Genomic DNA, 15,163 nt, shown 5'->3' with positions numbered 1-15,163 from the left:
GATATTGAAAAAGTCTTGGGCATAGATAGTGGTTATACAACTTTGTGAATGAATTTTATATCACTGAATTGTACGTTTACCAACGGTTAAAGTGATCATTATGTTATATATATTTTTCCACAATTAAATCTTTTTAATGTTAAAAAATAGGGGTGGTAAAAAAAATAGGGGTGGTAATTAGAATTGGAAAAATAAACTAACACCATGTAGACAATGACCCCATGGAGTTTATGGTCTAATGGAAGAGGCAGACAAATCAAAAGTGTTGCCCAAACGAGTGAAAGTATAAGTAATCAGGAACATGAAAAATGAAATGAACTTCTGAGTTCAGATGGCAAATTGGAGGCACACCTTTGCTCTTTTTTGCAACTGTACCAAATAACAATAAAGGGATTTTTTTAAAGATTTATTTATTGGGATCCCTGGGTGGTGCAGCGGTTTGGCGCCTGCCTTTGGCCCAGGGCGCGATCCTGGAGACCCGGGATCGAATCCCACGTCGGGCTCCCGGTGCATGGAGCCTGCTTCTCCCTCTGCCTGTGTCTCTGCCTCTCTCTCTCTGTGTGTGACTATCATAAATAAATAAAAATTAAAAAAAAAAGTTAAAAAAAAGATTTATTTATTTATTTATTCATGAGAGACACAGAGATAGAGAGAGAGAGAGAGAGAGAGGCAGAGACACAGGCCAAGGGAGAAACAGGCTCCATGCAGGGAGCCTGACGTGGGACTCCATCCCAGGTCTCCAGGATCAGGCAGGCTCTAGGCTGAAGGCGGTGCTAAACTGCTGAGCCACCCTGAGCCACCCAGGCTGCCCAATAAAGGAATTTTTAGGCAAAGGTACAAACCCAGGAGGATGAAGCACAGAGAGAAGGGCAAGAGCAACAAAACACAAGAGGTTGGAGAGCTGAAGGATGAGGGTAGATATTGTGATAGGCTCAGAAAATTCAGGCTCCCAGCAGTAGAGGAAGCGGGAAACACCTTGCTCTCCACCACATACCCCTGGAAAGTTTTTTTTTTTTTTAGATTTTATTTATTTATTCATGACAGACACAGAGAGAGAGAGAGAGAGGCAGAGACACAGGCAGAGGGAGAAGCAGGCTCCATGCAGGGAGCCTGACGCGGGACTTGATCCTGAGTCCCCAGGATCACATGCTGGGCTGCTGCCCACCCCTGGAGAGTTTAGGAGTAAGAAGCACCACGTGGCTCTGAAGGTGGGGAAGCAGGGAGGGGTGACAAACAAAAATTGGTCAGAAATCTGCTTAAGAAGCAGTTGGAAACCCAGATCCCTCCTCCCTGCACAAGGCTGGCATGAGTTCTCTCTCACCTCAGCAGAAGGCTAGAGGCTCTTTCCCTGGAGGTGCTTAAACAGAATGCCTCTGGCCTTGGGGAAGCCAGGACAGATGAAGATGAAAAACAGAGGGATTCAGTAAACATTGGCACACTGGACCCCTATCCTCTTTTTCTTCTTGGCAAGAGATAAGAAGAATCTTCTCTGGGGACTCTGGCCAGCCTGAAGAGAATGACCCAAAGATACTACTATGGGGGATTAGCTAATAAACAGCTAAACCAAGTCATCCTATCATGAAGCTCAATGGGGAGGAGCCCTTCCCACAAACTCAGAGCTTGCAGTTTTTTAACCCCCAATTCATCTGGGGATAAAAGACCAATTTGGAGTAAGTACGAAACAAGGAAGGAGGGAAAAAAATGCTACATAACATCCTCAGAGACAAGAGAAAGTACTGCAATTATAGGAACAAGATGTCATAAAACAGGAGCTTTCAGACCAAAAGAACTCTTGTAAATTCAAAGTATGACAGCAGAAACAAAAGGATGAATGGCAAATTAGATAAAATCTATCAGAAAACTGAGCAAAAAGACAAAGATGAAAAATAGGAGGAAATACTTAAGAAAATTAGGGACCTAGTCCAGAGTTCTAACATTAGAATAGTAGAAGTAACAGGAAAAGAAGAAAGAAAAAAGAGGAGAAAATCACTAATGAATAGTAGATCTGAAGGACCCACATTTCTAGCCTAGAAGAACCCGTTGAGTTCCTAGAATAATGGATTAAAATACATACATATTATGTACTGTCTCCCATTCCCCATGAGAAGACACCTCTAGGGGCAGAGATGTCTGTCTTTTTGGCTTGCTGCTGTATCTCAAGTACCTATGGTGACACCTAGCATATAGTAGGTGCTCAATAAATATTTGATAACTTCATGAAAAAATAAAATAGATACACACGATGGCATATCATTATGAAACTCCAAAGCATTAGAAAAGAGAAAATTCTATAACCTACTAGAGAAAAATAAACAGATCATAGGGAGTGGGTCATCAGTCAAAATGGCTACTAGTCAACAACACGCAAAGCCAAGAGAAACTGGAGCAATGTGTTTAAACTTCTGAAAGCAAATTATTTCTAACATAGAATTCAATACCCAACTAAACTATCAAGCTAGTTTTAGGAGAAACATATATTCAGATATGCAAGGTCTCCAAAAGGTTACCTCCTATGTGTTTTCTCAGAACACTACTCAACCAAAAAGAGGGAGAAAATGAAGAAAGAGGAAGATATGGGATAGGAGAAACACAAGAACAAGACAAAGGAACTCCCCAGCATGATGGTGAAGGGAAATCCCAGGATGACAGCCAGGCAGCCAGCAGAGGGGGCAACTAATTCAGATTAGAGCAGTCAGAAAGCTCTGGGAACATATTTCTTCAAGGAGATGGAACCAGCATGGGGGGGGGGGGGGGTATGGTGGAAACAGGTGATGGCAATTAATCACTTGTTGTGATGAGCACCAGGTGATATATGGAACTGCTGAATTACTATATTGCACACCTGAAATGAACATAACACTGTATGTTAGCTAACTAGAATTAAAATAAAAACTTAACGATTAAAAAAAAGGAGATGGAATCAACAGACAGCTTCACATGTCTAAATATGTGAAGATTGAGGAAGCTGGAAGGAAGTTTAGGATAGAATTTGGGGTAGGTGTGCAGAAAACAAAGCAAATTCTGGGGAAAAGAGAAAGCGATTCAGGAAAAGAAATCTAAATCTACAAAATGGCTTGGCAGAGAATGGATGGAGGATAGGAAGGGTATGTGTAAGAGAGCAGATAGAGGAGGAAAGGACCGATGCTGTCTTCTTCCATAGGAGGAAGTTAACAGATGGTGCAAAACTGAAAAATCAGGAAGCAGCAACACAAAGTCAGATTCTCAAAGAACCAACTAAGAGTAGAAAGTAGTTGCCTCTGGGAAGGAGGATAGCTAGTTTTTGGTAAAAGACCTTGCAGACCATTAGACTCCCAACCATGAGCATGTATAACTTGGATAAAAATTAAATAAAGGTATATGGTACCAGCAGTATGTAACAGGGAAATTTTAGATAGGGAGGTGGGCTCTCAGCTTCTGTGCGAAGGTTGGACAGGATCTAAAAGGCAAGAAAAGCAGAAGGGGGATGAAGGCCAGGCAGGCAGAGGGAGCAGCTGCTGCACTGTGGCCTGGAAGGAGGGAGAGGGTGCTGTAGGGGAGTGAAGGATCAGGGAGGTCAGGGCAGAGCTCAGCAGAGATGAGGTTGCAGAGGTGGGGGAAGGAAGAGACTAAGCAGTACAGAGTTGAGTTTTGTAAAGATCTTTGTTAGAAGGTGTGATGAACCAGTTAGAAGGGGCCGAAGTACTGGAAGCAGTTACAGAAGCCAAGGTGTGAGCTGATGGTGCCTTAGACCAGGGCAGTGGTGAGAAGATGGGGAGGAAAAGCTGAATGGGTTCAGAACAATTTCGGAGGAAGAACTGGCAGGACCAGACGAGACTGGGGTACATGGAAGCCAGGATTCCTGACTTTCTGATGTGGTTGACAAAAGAATCTTTCTATAGATGAGAGAAGGGAAGATTTTTTTAAAACCAAGTAGTCCGGGATCCCTGGGTGGTGCAGCGGTTTAGCGCCTGCTTTTGGCCCAGGGCGCGATCCTGGAGACCCGGGATCGAGTCCCACGTTGGGCTCCTGGTGCATGGAGCCTGCTTCTCCCTCTGCCTGTGTCTCTGCCTCTCTCTCTCTCTCACTGTGTGCCAATCATAAATAAAATAAAATAAAAATTAAAAAAAAAAAAACAAGTAGTCCTCTCGGTGACATGGAGATAATACACTATTGTCTGAAGGCAGCAGAGAAAGCACCCCAAAAGAGACTTACTCCATGCTTCCTGGAAACAGATGATGTTCACTCCACACACTGCAGCCACCTCTACGATGGCTTCTATGCGTCTATGAAGGGCAGTGACCTGGCCAAATTCAAAAAGCAAGGATTAGAACCCATTTTCTTCTATTGGTTGAGATCAGTTTCAGAACTCAGCCCCATATTTGGGCAACAACCCCCCACCTAGGCAGCTGCAACAGGATGAGTAGAGTGGGGAGGTTCTGATATATCCTTCTCTCATTAACTCCAAAATCTGCTACAGTCAAAGGTGGAGGTGCATGGGGTGCCTGGGTGGCTCATTGAGCGTCTGACTCTTGATTTTTGGCCTAGGTCATGATTTCAGAGTTGTGGGATCAGCCCCTGCATCAAGCTCTGTGCTCACTGGGGAGTCTGCTTGAGAGTCCCCCCAACCCCTCCACTTCTCCTGCTCTAAATAGATACATAAATACAAAAAACAAAAAATAACAAAATAAAAGGTGGAAATACAGAGGCTCTAGGGTCCCACACACTCGATGTTGCCTTTCAGAGCTTCAGTTTCATCACCTGGAGAATGGGGAGAGCACCATCTACTCCAAGGAGGTGCTCAGAGGAATGCATAGCTTATTGGCTATTTCCTGTAAGAGGGGCCCACACCCAGTGCACACCTTGGCCATCCCCTGGGCTAACTGCTCCTTTTGCCTCAGGACATAGTCCACTTTCTACCATCTGATCTCAAGGCTTCTGGCATGACTTGTCTCGCCACTTCCATTTTCCTATGTATTTCTTTTCTTTTTTTTTTTCCTGTGTGTTTATCATTCAATGACTAGATCCCATTTTCCAGGTGTGTCCTCCATCAGGAATGTACTTCCCCACCCCACCTAATCTTCCCTGGATGTGTTATTCATATCATGTGTCACCCATAAAGGAGTGACTTTCCCAGCAAAGGGCTGAGCATCAAGAGGTGCCTCAGCACTCCCCCGTGGGTCCCCACGATGGCACTGGTCCTGTTGTGCTGCTGTGCTCCTCCACCACCATTTGTTGTATACACTTCTTCACAGCATTCCTCCAGCTGCTCAAACTTTTAAGACTTTCTCTGCAAAGGTTTCCTGGGGATACAGCATGCCCCAGAACTCCTAAGGATTCTCAAGAAAAGGTCAATTGGATTCCAAGGCCGGTTCTGCATCATCTTTCACTTTGGTCCTTCTGCTTTTGTTGGATTAAAAGATCTCTGGTTTCTCGGTTCACTCTTTGTCTCTGGATTGGATGACTGTGAATATGTTTCCTCAACCATCCCAGATTGTCAGGGGGGCAGAGACACTGTTCTCACCCCCATGGCACCTACCTGGGAGCACACTTCACACCCTGTCAGGACCTAGCAAATATCCATGGAGTCTTGGTGTGCGGTTGTGCACTGTGCACCCATCAGCCCACAAGCTCCTTAGGGGCAGGAGGAGAGTGTCTTTATCTTCTTCGGTGTCCTCAGCACAATGTCTGGCTCCCAGGAGATGTTCAGAAGTGTTTGTTCAAAGAAAGACCAGAAGAACCAGGCTGATAAACCCAGACAGCACCCACTCTTTAGGATGCTGTCTCTCCCCTGTGAGACCGCACACCAAGACTCCATGGATATTTGCTAGGTCCTGACAGGGTGTGAAGTGTGCTCCCAGGTAGGTGCCATGGGGGTGAGAACAGTGTCTCTGCCCCCTGACAATCTGGGATGGTTGAGGAAACATATTCACAGTCATCCAATCCAGAGACAAAAAGTGAACCGAGAAACCAGAGATCTTTTAATCCAACAAAAGCAGAAGGACCAAAGTGAAAGATGATGCAGAACCGGCCTTGGAATCCAATTGACCTTTTCTTGAGAATCCTTAGGAGTTCTGGGGCATGCTGTATCCCCAGGAAACCTTTGCAGAGAAAGTCTTAAAAGTTTGAGCAGCTGGAGGAATGCTGTGAAGAAGTGTATATAACAAATCACTTGTGTCTGTGACAACATATTTCTTTAGGGACATACAAGATGCTGTCACATTTATATTAACCGTAAGGTCATAAGGAAATGCGTATCATATTCCTGTCACCCTGAGGCACCATCAGCTGATAGACATCTGGGTTTAGTGAGTCCCCACCCTCAGGATCACGGATGGACAGACGGGTCCTGACTGGTGTATGCTGGCAGGTACCTTTCTGGCAAAAGACAGAGAGAGAGAGAGAGTTCCAGAGAGAGCCTGAGCCAGACAAAAGGGCACCCTCCCAACTGATAAATGGAACTTCAGATCAATCGCAGGAGAGGATGTGGAGGGGAAGATGGAAAAAACAGTGAGGAGTGAAAGGCAGGCAGAAAGAGGGTAGGAGCCAGAAGAGAAAGAGGAGCCAGAGATGTAAGCTTTCAGGGAAGGGAGTGGTGAGGGCAGAAGCATCTAGGTGGCCACTCATAGTGCCTACGGACCTGTAGTGAGTGGCCACCCAGGGACTGTGGATGTGTTCAAAACACAGAGTGGGCCAAAGGCTCTGGTTACGTATTTATGGTCAAAAGAGGCTGCACCTGTTTTGCCACAGGGGCATCTGCAGGCAGGGGAGTTTTGTTCTGAACAAGTCCCACACGCACAGTCCGAGGTGGCCTCAGCTGCTCCTCTGCTGCCTCAAAGGCATATCCCTGTAGCTCAAAGTCCCCTTCCAAGGCGGCTTCAAAAGCCCTGCTGGGCAGATCAAGCTTCCTAAATGGGCAGGAAAGAAGGGAAACAATTTGCATGAGATCCGCTAAATTTAAAATTCCCCTCCAACCGCCCTGATAGTCATCTATCAGGTAGAGAAGAGGTGGGGGCATCTGGCAAGAAGGCACACAGAGCAGCCCAGTGCCAAGGCCCAGTCGTGGGGAAGCTAGAGCTGGGGCCAGGAGGATGGAGGGCCCTGCCTGGTGAGAAGAATGGACACTACACTGAGCGTGGACTTCACCAGGGAGGCGCTGTGGTCAGGCCTGGCCAAGTGGGGGAGCAGTGGGAAGGGCTGCAGGGTGACTGGCCAAAAGGTTGATGTTTTTTAGAGCTGCTGACCTCAGGGTGGAGATGTAAGTCTCAGCAGTCAGCAGAGAAGAAGAGAGGCAATGGATTCCCAAAAATGTTTGTGGACTAGAATCAGAGGGCTCTGCTGAGCTTGGGGGGTGGGGCAGGCTGCCACAGACAGAGGCACTGCTACTGCTGAGAACAGGGCTTAGGAGACAGCTGGGTGGAGGGGCCCGGACTGAAGCATGGAGGGGGGGCGGGTCCTGTGACCATTTGCCACTCAGGGTTACAAGTCTCTGGTGAGCCCCACCTCCCTGTCCTGCTGCTGCTCCCAGCCAGGGGCAGTCCCATGCCTGGTGCTGGTGGGGCAGGAGGTGGGGGGGCGCTTGGTGAGCCTCAGGTGTCCAGGCAGGTGTCCAGGCCAAAGATGTAGGCACTCATCCTGTTTTGTGGTTTATTAACAAAGGCAAATGGATTAGTTATAAAACCTTCTACCTAAGTGACCACTGGCCAAACAGGAAATGCCTCCCGGTGCTGGATGTGTGCCATGCGCGGAGGTGAAACCGGCGCGTGCACGGGACACGGCCTCTGGCCAGGAAGGCCTTACCATCTAGGGGCAAGATGGTTATGAAATACTCAGAGAACACATCAAAAAATAACCTGACAGCCATTATCTAATAATAATATTTCTCTCCTACTTTAAATCACTTTCTTAAAGACGTTTCTTTCAAAATCACAGCCCTGTCAGCCCAAGCCCCCCTGTCGCCGCCCCCTGCCAGGCGGTTTCCATGTGACGGCCCTGACAGCTCCAAGTTCGGTTCCACCCCTGACAATCAGCCTGCTTTTCAACTAGTCAGGGTTCCGTTCGCTTTAGCAGGTTAGAAATAGCAGCAGTGCCCACACCGCACCTCCCTGTGCCGTGACTGCCTCAGACACGGTCCTCCTGTCCTCAAGCGGAGGGCTCCCCCACTATAGAACTCAGCCCCAGGATAAGTCACCGTGGGGGACAGGGGAAGAAGGAGAACCGTTCTCTGTGTGTCCATTTCCCCTCAGGCCCTTGGGCGGGGGAGCAAGACTGTCTTTGGGACACATCTTGGTGGGCCTGTCTTCAGTCTGGGTCTCATCCCAGGAAGAGAGCAGATAGAAGAGATCTTGTCTCACTTTTGCAAGCCTACCTGTAGCTGTCACCTGGATGACAGATGTTCCTCAGCCTCTGGCTGTCCTTCCTCATCCAATGCCCACAGCTGTTGGGCTCTCCCCATCTTTCCACCACCATGAGCCCCATTATTATGTGCCATGCAGCCTCCCTGCCTTGTCACTAAGTTGAGTGCTGCCTCCACACCTCCCCCACCCCATTCCCTGTGGACACTCATTCCCCCTGGTGCAGGCCAGGCCACTCCAACCTCACATATAGAGAACTACCCTCTCGTCACCTCCACCCTCCCGTTATCTAGCTGGTCTATCACCATGTCCTGTCTTGTCTATTCTTGGAGAACCCAACAGACCCTCGAGCCCCAACCCATAAACGAGCACTTTGCCCACTAAAGGCTTGGCACAGGGATGTGGTAGGACATAGACCAGCCATGGCCTGGAGGGGTGGAGTAAGGGTGGGCAGAGATCAGTAGATGAACCACAATGCTGCTGGAAATCCTGCCTTTGGTTCCTATAGCCAGCCTTCTGCCCTTCCGCCCCTTATCCTGCTACTAAAGCCCCTCATGGCCTCACCTCTAACATCAAGGAGGAAATCCCATACTTCCTGTTCTGGCCCCAATATTCTCTCCTGGGCCCCTCCCCAACCAGGGTCAAGGCAGGCCTCACCTGAGGGAGCCCAGCTCCTGCCTCTTCTGCAACTTCTAGCTTCTAGAACTACTTCATCTTTCCCCTCTAATAGCTCTTTACTATCAGTGTTTTAAATAATTAAACTAGAGCTTTGCTACAAAAGAAACACATGCTCATGGGAGAAAGGATGCAAACAGTGAAAAGGATACCAAGTGAAAACTAAGTTCCCCTCTCCATTCCACCCCTAAGCTCCAGCCCCAAACCTGAGACAATCTCTCTGAACAATGCTGTAGGTAGCTTTCCGATATTTTCCTATATGTGTGTAAACTACATTGGTGTCCTGTATATTCTGCTCTTCCCCTTACTTGCCTTTTTTATTTAACAATATGCATAGCAAAAAAAAAAAAAAAAAAAACCAAAAAAAAAACAATATGCATAGCTTGGACATCTCTTCCTGTTTCCTACAGACCTACCACATCCACCATTAAAGCTATTTGAGGGGCACCTAGGTGGCTCAGTCAGTTACCTGTCTGACTTTGGCTCAGGTCATGATTTCAGGGTCCTGGGATCAAGCTCTGCCTCAGGCTCTGCCCTCAGCAGGGAGTCTGCTTCTCCCTCTCCCTCTGCCCTTCCCCCTGCTCATGCTCTCTCTCCCTCTCTCTCACAAGCTATTTGAGTCTTTCCCATTAATGAATAAATAAATAAATTAATTAATTAATTAATTAATTAATTAACAGAGAAAAAAGAAGACACTCTCCACAGGTGCCTCGTTACCACTTGCTCTCATCACTTCCCCTTTGTAGGGAGCTTCCTGAAAGCTCTCACCTCCCTCACCTTCCTCAGCCCCGTTTCCTGGGGCCCACTCCCCCACGCCGAATCGCTACTGGCCTCTGGTCCTCTTTAGCAATGGGAGAGACTCACATTCCTGTTTTCATCCTTCTAGACCTCCCTATACCATCTAACACTCTGTCCCTATCCTGCTCAGTGTCCTTGATATCTGCCCTAGGGCCCCCTCTCCCTACTTCCTCAACTCTGGAGAAACATGCAAAGTCTCTACTTCCTCTGATTCTTTTAACATCAGGTTCTCCTGAGTCCCTCCTCGGGCCTGTCCCACTCTGCATCTACTCTTCCACCTGGAATGAGGACAATCCCAAGCCCAGCCTCCCCTGATGAGGACCACCTCTGCATAGACCCTGTAGTGGGCTGAAAAGTGGCTCCCCCCAAAAGATAACATCCACATCCTAATACCCACAACCTGTGAATGAGACCTTATTTGGAAAAAGGATATTTGCAGATGTAATTAAAGATCTCAAGATAATATCACCCTGGACTATCCAGGCAAGCCCTAAACCCAGTGACAGGTATTTTTTTTTTTAATATTTTATTTATTTATTCATGAGAGACAGAGGGAGACAGAGAGGGGGGCGGGCAGAGGGAGAAGCAGGCTCCATGCAGGGATGCAGGGAGCCCGACGTGGGACTCGATCCCAGGTCTCCAGGATCAGGCCCTGGGCTGAAGGTGGTGCTAAACCACTGAGCCAAAAAAAAAAACCAAAAACACTGAGCCACCCAAACTGCCCGACAGGTATTCTTATAAGAAATGCCCAGAGGAGACAGGGGGCAGAGAGGGAGGACATATGAAGACAGAGAGGCAGAGGTTTCCTTGGTCCTGCTTTTGTTGGAGGCAGAGATTGGGGTGATGCTGCCACAAGCTAAGGGATGCCAGAAGCTACCAGAAACTAGAGAAGGCAAGGAAGGATTCTCTTCCAGAGCCTTTGGAGAAGTGTGGCCTTGCTGACACCTTGGTTTTATACTTCCTGTCTTCAGGACTGTGAGAATAAATTTCTTTTGGTTTAAGCCACCAGTGTGTGGTAATTTGTTCTAGCAGCCCTAGGAAACTGAACAGCATCCCCAATACAACTCATCAGATTTCCCCAAAGCTACTCCCCGTCAGATGAATGAACCAGCCACCTGACTGAAGCCAGAAATTGGCATGATCCGCCTCCTTTGCTATGTTTGGCTAGCTACACTGCCTGCTGACCTACTAAGACCTTGGCCTCGGGAGGAATCTTTCCTCCTCTTGGCCCCCAGGCACTCTACTTTAGGCCTCATCTTTCACCTGCTCTTTTCAAATTCTTGAAAGGCTCCCACTACCATTAGGACAGGTCCCACTGCCTTAGCATGGTGTACAGAGCCCCTGGATCTACCATGGCTAATTCTGCCTCCTCTTTACAGCATTGTACACCTGCAGTCCCCAAATGAGCATGCTCCTTGGTGTCTGGGCCTTGACTCAGAGTACCTGTGTCCTTCCTGTCTCCAAACCAACTTCTCCATCTCCTTCAGGATGCAGTCCAAGCATGGCGCCCCTGGGAAACCTTCCTGATCCAACCCCACCTCCACATATATACGCTCTCTATAGCTCTCCTTGCATCCTTCTCTCACCATGTAGGACAACCACCAAGAGGCAGAAAGCCCCTCAGGATGGGAGGGAGCCATGGCTTACTCATCCTTGTACTTCTCGTGCTCAGGACAAAAGTAAACGTGCAATAAATGTTTGCTGAATTAATAAATGCCTCTTGGTTCTGGCTGTCTTAAAGTTGAGAGTTCGTGTTCTTTGAGGATTTAATTTACCTGGCCCAGGCAAAACCCCATTCAGCTCATTCACTCAGCAAACTTTTACTAAGCATCGTCTTTGTGTTTGGCACAGCAAGGAATCGGGAGAGAAGGTGGTCTTGTGTGAAATGCAGTCAGGAGGCCCGAGGAGGGGCTGAGGGGTCCCACCAGGCCATCACAGAGTTGACCATGTCCGAGTCAGGCTATGAGGAATGAGCAGGGGTTTAAGCGGGAAAAGAGTTTTTAAATGACCAATGATTTTCCATCTTCAGTTCACAATCCTGTGCATAGTCAAATCACACCCAATCGCAAGGACTAAGCAAATATAGAAGATAATACACTCGAGGTAAAGCCTGGAAGGCCTCAGTGCTGAGTGGAAGAGAACCTTTCATGAACAGTTATTATAAGCCAGCCCTAGGATGAGGCCCAGTCGTTACTGGCCAATAGATATTGGCTCCCATTTTACTGCCCATTATAATCCCTCCCCACTCTAGAGAGATCCAAATGCTCCATAAGTTCCCTTTAGCAAGGCAGTCCTTATCCCAGTTTTTAGAATGTGCTCCAGCCAGTCACCTGTATGAGAAATTTCCCTTTTCCTAAGACTCTTGCGCTTAACCTCTCTTTGACACCACAAACTCTCTCCATTTCTTTTTCCAGAAGAACATGTCTAATTCATTTTTTTTTAAAGAAAAAAAAAAGAAAAAAACAACACCTGTTCCCAACCTGAGACCTCTGCTTTAAGACACCTTCAGGGCAGCCCTGGTGGCTCAGTGGTTTAGTGCCACTTTCAGCCCAGGGCTTGATCCTGGAGACCCGGGATTGAGTCCCATGTCATGCTCCCTGCAAGGAGCCTGCTTCTCCCTCTGCCTGTGTCTTTGCCGTTCTCTCTTTGTCTCTCATGAATAAATAAATAAAATCTTTTAAAAAAATGGCAGACACCTTCAACTCTCAGAGGCTTCCCTCTTGACAAGTGTGGTCGAAAATATGATTTCACTGGAGGAACCTTGAAGGTCATCCAGTCCCCAGTATCCCTCTTTGGGTAAAGAGCCCTTTTCGACAGAGTTCTGTACCACTCCTACCCCCCAAAGGCAGTTGTTCTACCTTTACCACTAGCTATGTTCACTAGTGGATGGTAAAGTTCACTTTATGTTCTCTGAGATCTGAGATGTGACCTCTCTGCAATAACTCCTCTACAGCAAGTGGCTGAGAACCACTGATCCAATCAACACCCTCGAGTTTCAGGTTGATCAGTTTCCGGCCTCAAGGTCACAGCCACAAGGTCAGGAAGTAGCCTTGGGGAGGGGGGGCAGGACGGCTCACGGGGAGTCCACCAATAGGCAAGAAAGTGGAAGGACATTAAGTCAGGAGTTCATTGGGTCAGAGTTTGGGTTTCCAAACCAAAACCATGGGAATCCTTCAGAGTTTTAAGCAAAGGAGCAACAAGATATAATTTACATCTTCTGGTTGCTTGGAGAAAAGTGGACTGAAGAGAAACAAGAGCGAAAGTGCTCTTTAGCATTGTATCCCCAGTGTCCAGCAGTGCACCAACCTCAGAAAGTCCTAGTGATTGCACACAACTGGCTGGGAGTGGAAAAATATTTGCACTGACTGTGGTAGCTAACTCTTGTGGCTTGCCAGCAGGAAAGGTTCCTTCTCCAGCCAGATCCAGCTAGCCTCTACCTCCAAGGATCTGCCAGAGGCCCAGTCACTTCAGGAAGTAGGGGCTGGGCCTAGACAATCAGTAGACTTGCTGGAGGCACTAACCCAGACACCCAGAGCACAGGCCTGGCTCTGGGGAGGGAGCTGGTCCCTGGAAGAAGGGAAGGAGAGCTTGACGGCCACAGAGAAAGCTACAGAGAATAAAAACCTGTCCTTTTCCTTCCAGATGCTTTTCCTTTCTGGGTTCTAGGCAACTAGGGACAAAGTGGCTTGTAAAGGGTCACTTGAGGGTTGTGCAACCCCTGAGGCCCAGAGCCATCACATCTAGACATCCTAAGGCCTCTGCTTACCAACTCAGATCTTCATTGCTCCCACAGAACCCTTCAGATCCTAAAGCCTTCTCCCTGGTTCCTCCGACTCACACACTCTGGCCCCAAGGTCTCCCCACCCCCCAATCCTCTGGGCCCCAGACCTGGTTTCCTTGCCATAGAGAATGCGTTTCACCTCCCGCAAGTCTGCGGGTGGCAGGTGCTTCTCCAAGCACTGCTCCAGCGACTCCCACTCAGATCCCGCCATGGCCAGAGTCCGCAGGCGCAGATGAGGGGCTGATGTCCAGACTAACACGGCCTACCCTTTGCCCCCACCCAGTAAGAGGGGAAGGAGGAGCCGGCCACAAGGTCCGCGCACGCGCCCTCCTCCCTACCCGGACACCTTTGGCCCCCCGGAGGGCTCACGTGCGGACACGCCCCCTCCTCACGCCTCCACGCTGTGCAGCCAATCAGCGTCCCAGGGCGTCGCGGGTTAGCCCGCCCCTCGCCCCTGGCCCCGCCTTCCGCACGCGCCAGGACACGCCCCTTCCTCGCGCCTCGGCCGCCGGCCCCCGGCTGCCGCCGCTCCCTGCCTGCGGCCTTTGGAGGCCCCCTCTGCTGCCCTGTCCCCTTCTCTCGCCGTCCGGTTCCTGGCCCGAGGTGTCGGGAGGGACCGAGCACCCTGGAGGCGGTGAGGGAGGCCTGGGCGCGGCCTCCGGGAGGCAGCGGCGCGGTCTGAGGTAAATGCCTGCCGCGTCCTGTCGGACCTTCGCGGGGCCCGTTCCCGCCGCAGCCTCTGGGCGGGGCTTCTCCCTGCCCCGGCCTCCGCCCTCGGTGTCCGGTCGGCGGAACTGGAGCTGCTCGCGGAGCCGGCCCGCCGCACAGGACATCGGAAGAAGGTACGGGACGAGCTTTAGTGTCCCGAGGGCAGCGGCCGCACCACCGTCGGCAGTGCCCGGCGTCTGTGAGAGCGTATAGCCCCTCCCCCTCCTCCCCCTCCCTCGCCCCTCCCCCCCGCCTCCCGCCTCTCCCCACCCAGAGGCCGGGCTGGGAGGCCCGACCGCGCGCGCACCCCGGGCTTCCTGGCCTGAGCTGGCGGAGCTGGAGCAAAGGGTCGAGTGACGCCACGTGCTTTGGCGAATACCGCGGAGGCGGGGTCTCCGGGCAGCGGGGCCCCCCCGCAGCTGTGAGTGTGCCCGCGTGGGCGCTTTCTTGAGGAGGGCGCTCTAGGCTGTCGCGGAGGTGACGGGGTGAGGCCCCTCTCTCAGTCCCCGCAGATCCAGAGAAGAGGGTCCGCTTGTCCGCCCAACTGAGTCAGGACAGCAGCTCAACCGGTCGGCCCAAGTCTGGGTTCGGCAACTCGCAAACCTTGTGACCGCGGGAAGGTTGTTCAGACGCCCTTGGCCCTCTGTCCTGGCCTTCGGTTGCTTTATCTGTAAAACAGGACTACAGCTACCTTGCAGGGTTGCTTACAAGTAAGATAAGACAGGGGTGCCCCGGTGGCTTAGTTGGTTTGAGCCTCTGACTTCTTGGCTCAGCCCAGGTCTTGGTCTTCAGGTCATCAGTTCAAGCCCTGTGTCGGGCTCCCCACTGCGTGTAGAGTCAACTTAAAAAATAAAAAAGGTGAGCACAAAAG

At 49.8% G+C, this 15,163-nt stretch overlaps 1 protein-coding gene across 3 annotated transcripts in view; it reads right to left on the bottom strand.

Moving 5' to 3' along the window:
- Positions 1-14,891, bottom strand: part of UPB1 (beta-ureidopropionase 1) — a 32,041-nt gene extending 17,150 nt beyond the window's left edge. The window contains exons 1-4 of one of the 3 annotated variants that reach the window (XM_038575791.1): positions 14,600-14,891; positions 7,480-7,611; positions 6,713-6,884; positions 4,192-4,279 (exon numbers count right to left, since the gene is read on the bottom strand). In XM_038575791.1, coding sequence (XP_038431719.1) covers positions 4,192-4,279; positions 6,713-6,884; positions 7,480-7,520 — 301 coding nt within the window. In that variant the 5' untranslated portion in view covers positions 7,521-7,611; positions 14,600-14,891. Of the gene's footprint in view, positions 1-4,191; positions 4,280-6,712; positions 6,885-7,479; positions 7,612-13,691; positions 13,915-14,294; positions 14,492-14,599 lie in introns of those variants that run through there. The other 2 variants (XM_038575790.1, XM_038575789.1) reach the window with 2 other exon arrangements.
- Positions 14,892-15,163: the final 272 nt, after the last annotated feature.

This window comes from Canis lupus, chromosome 26 (genome assembly GCF_011100685.1).
Source record: "Canis lupus familiaris isolate Mischka breed German Shepherd chromosome 26, alternate assembly UU_Cfam_GSD_1.0, whole genome shotgun sequence".
NCBI lineage: Eukaryota > Metazoa > Chordata > Mammalia > Carnivora > Canidae > Canis > Canis lupus.
Note: the sequence above shows the minus strand (reverse complement) of the source record. Positions and strands in the feature narration are given on the sequence as shown.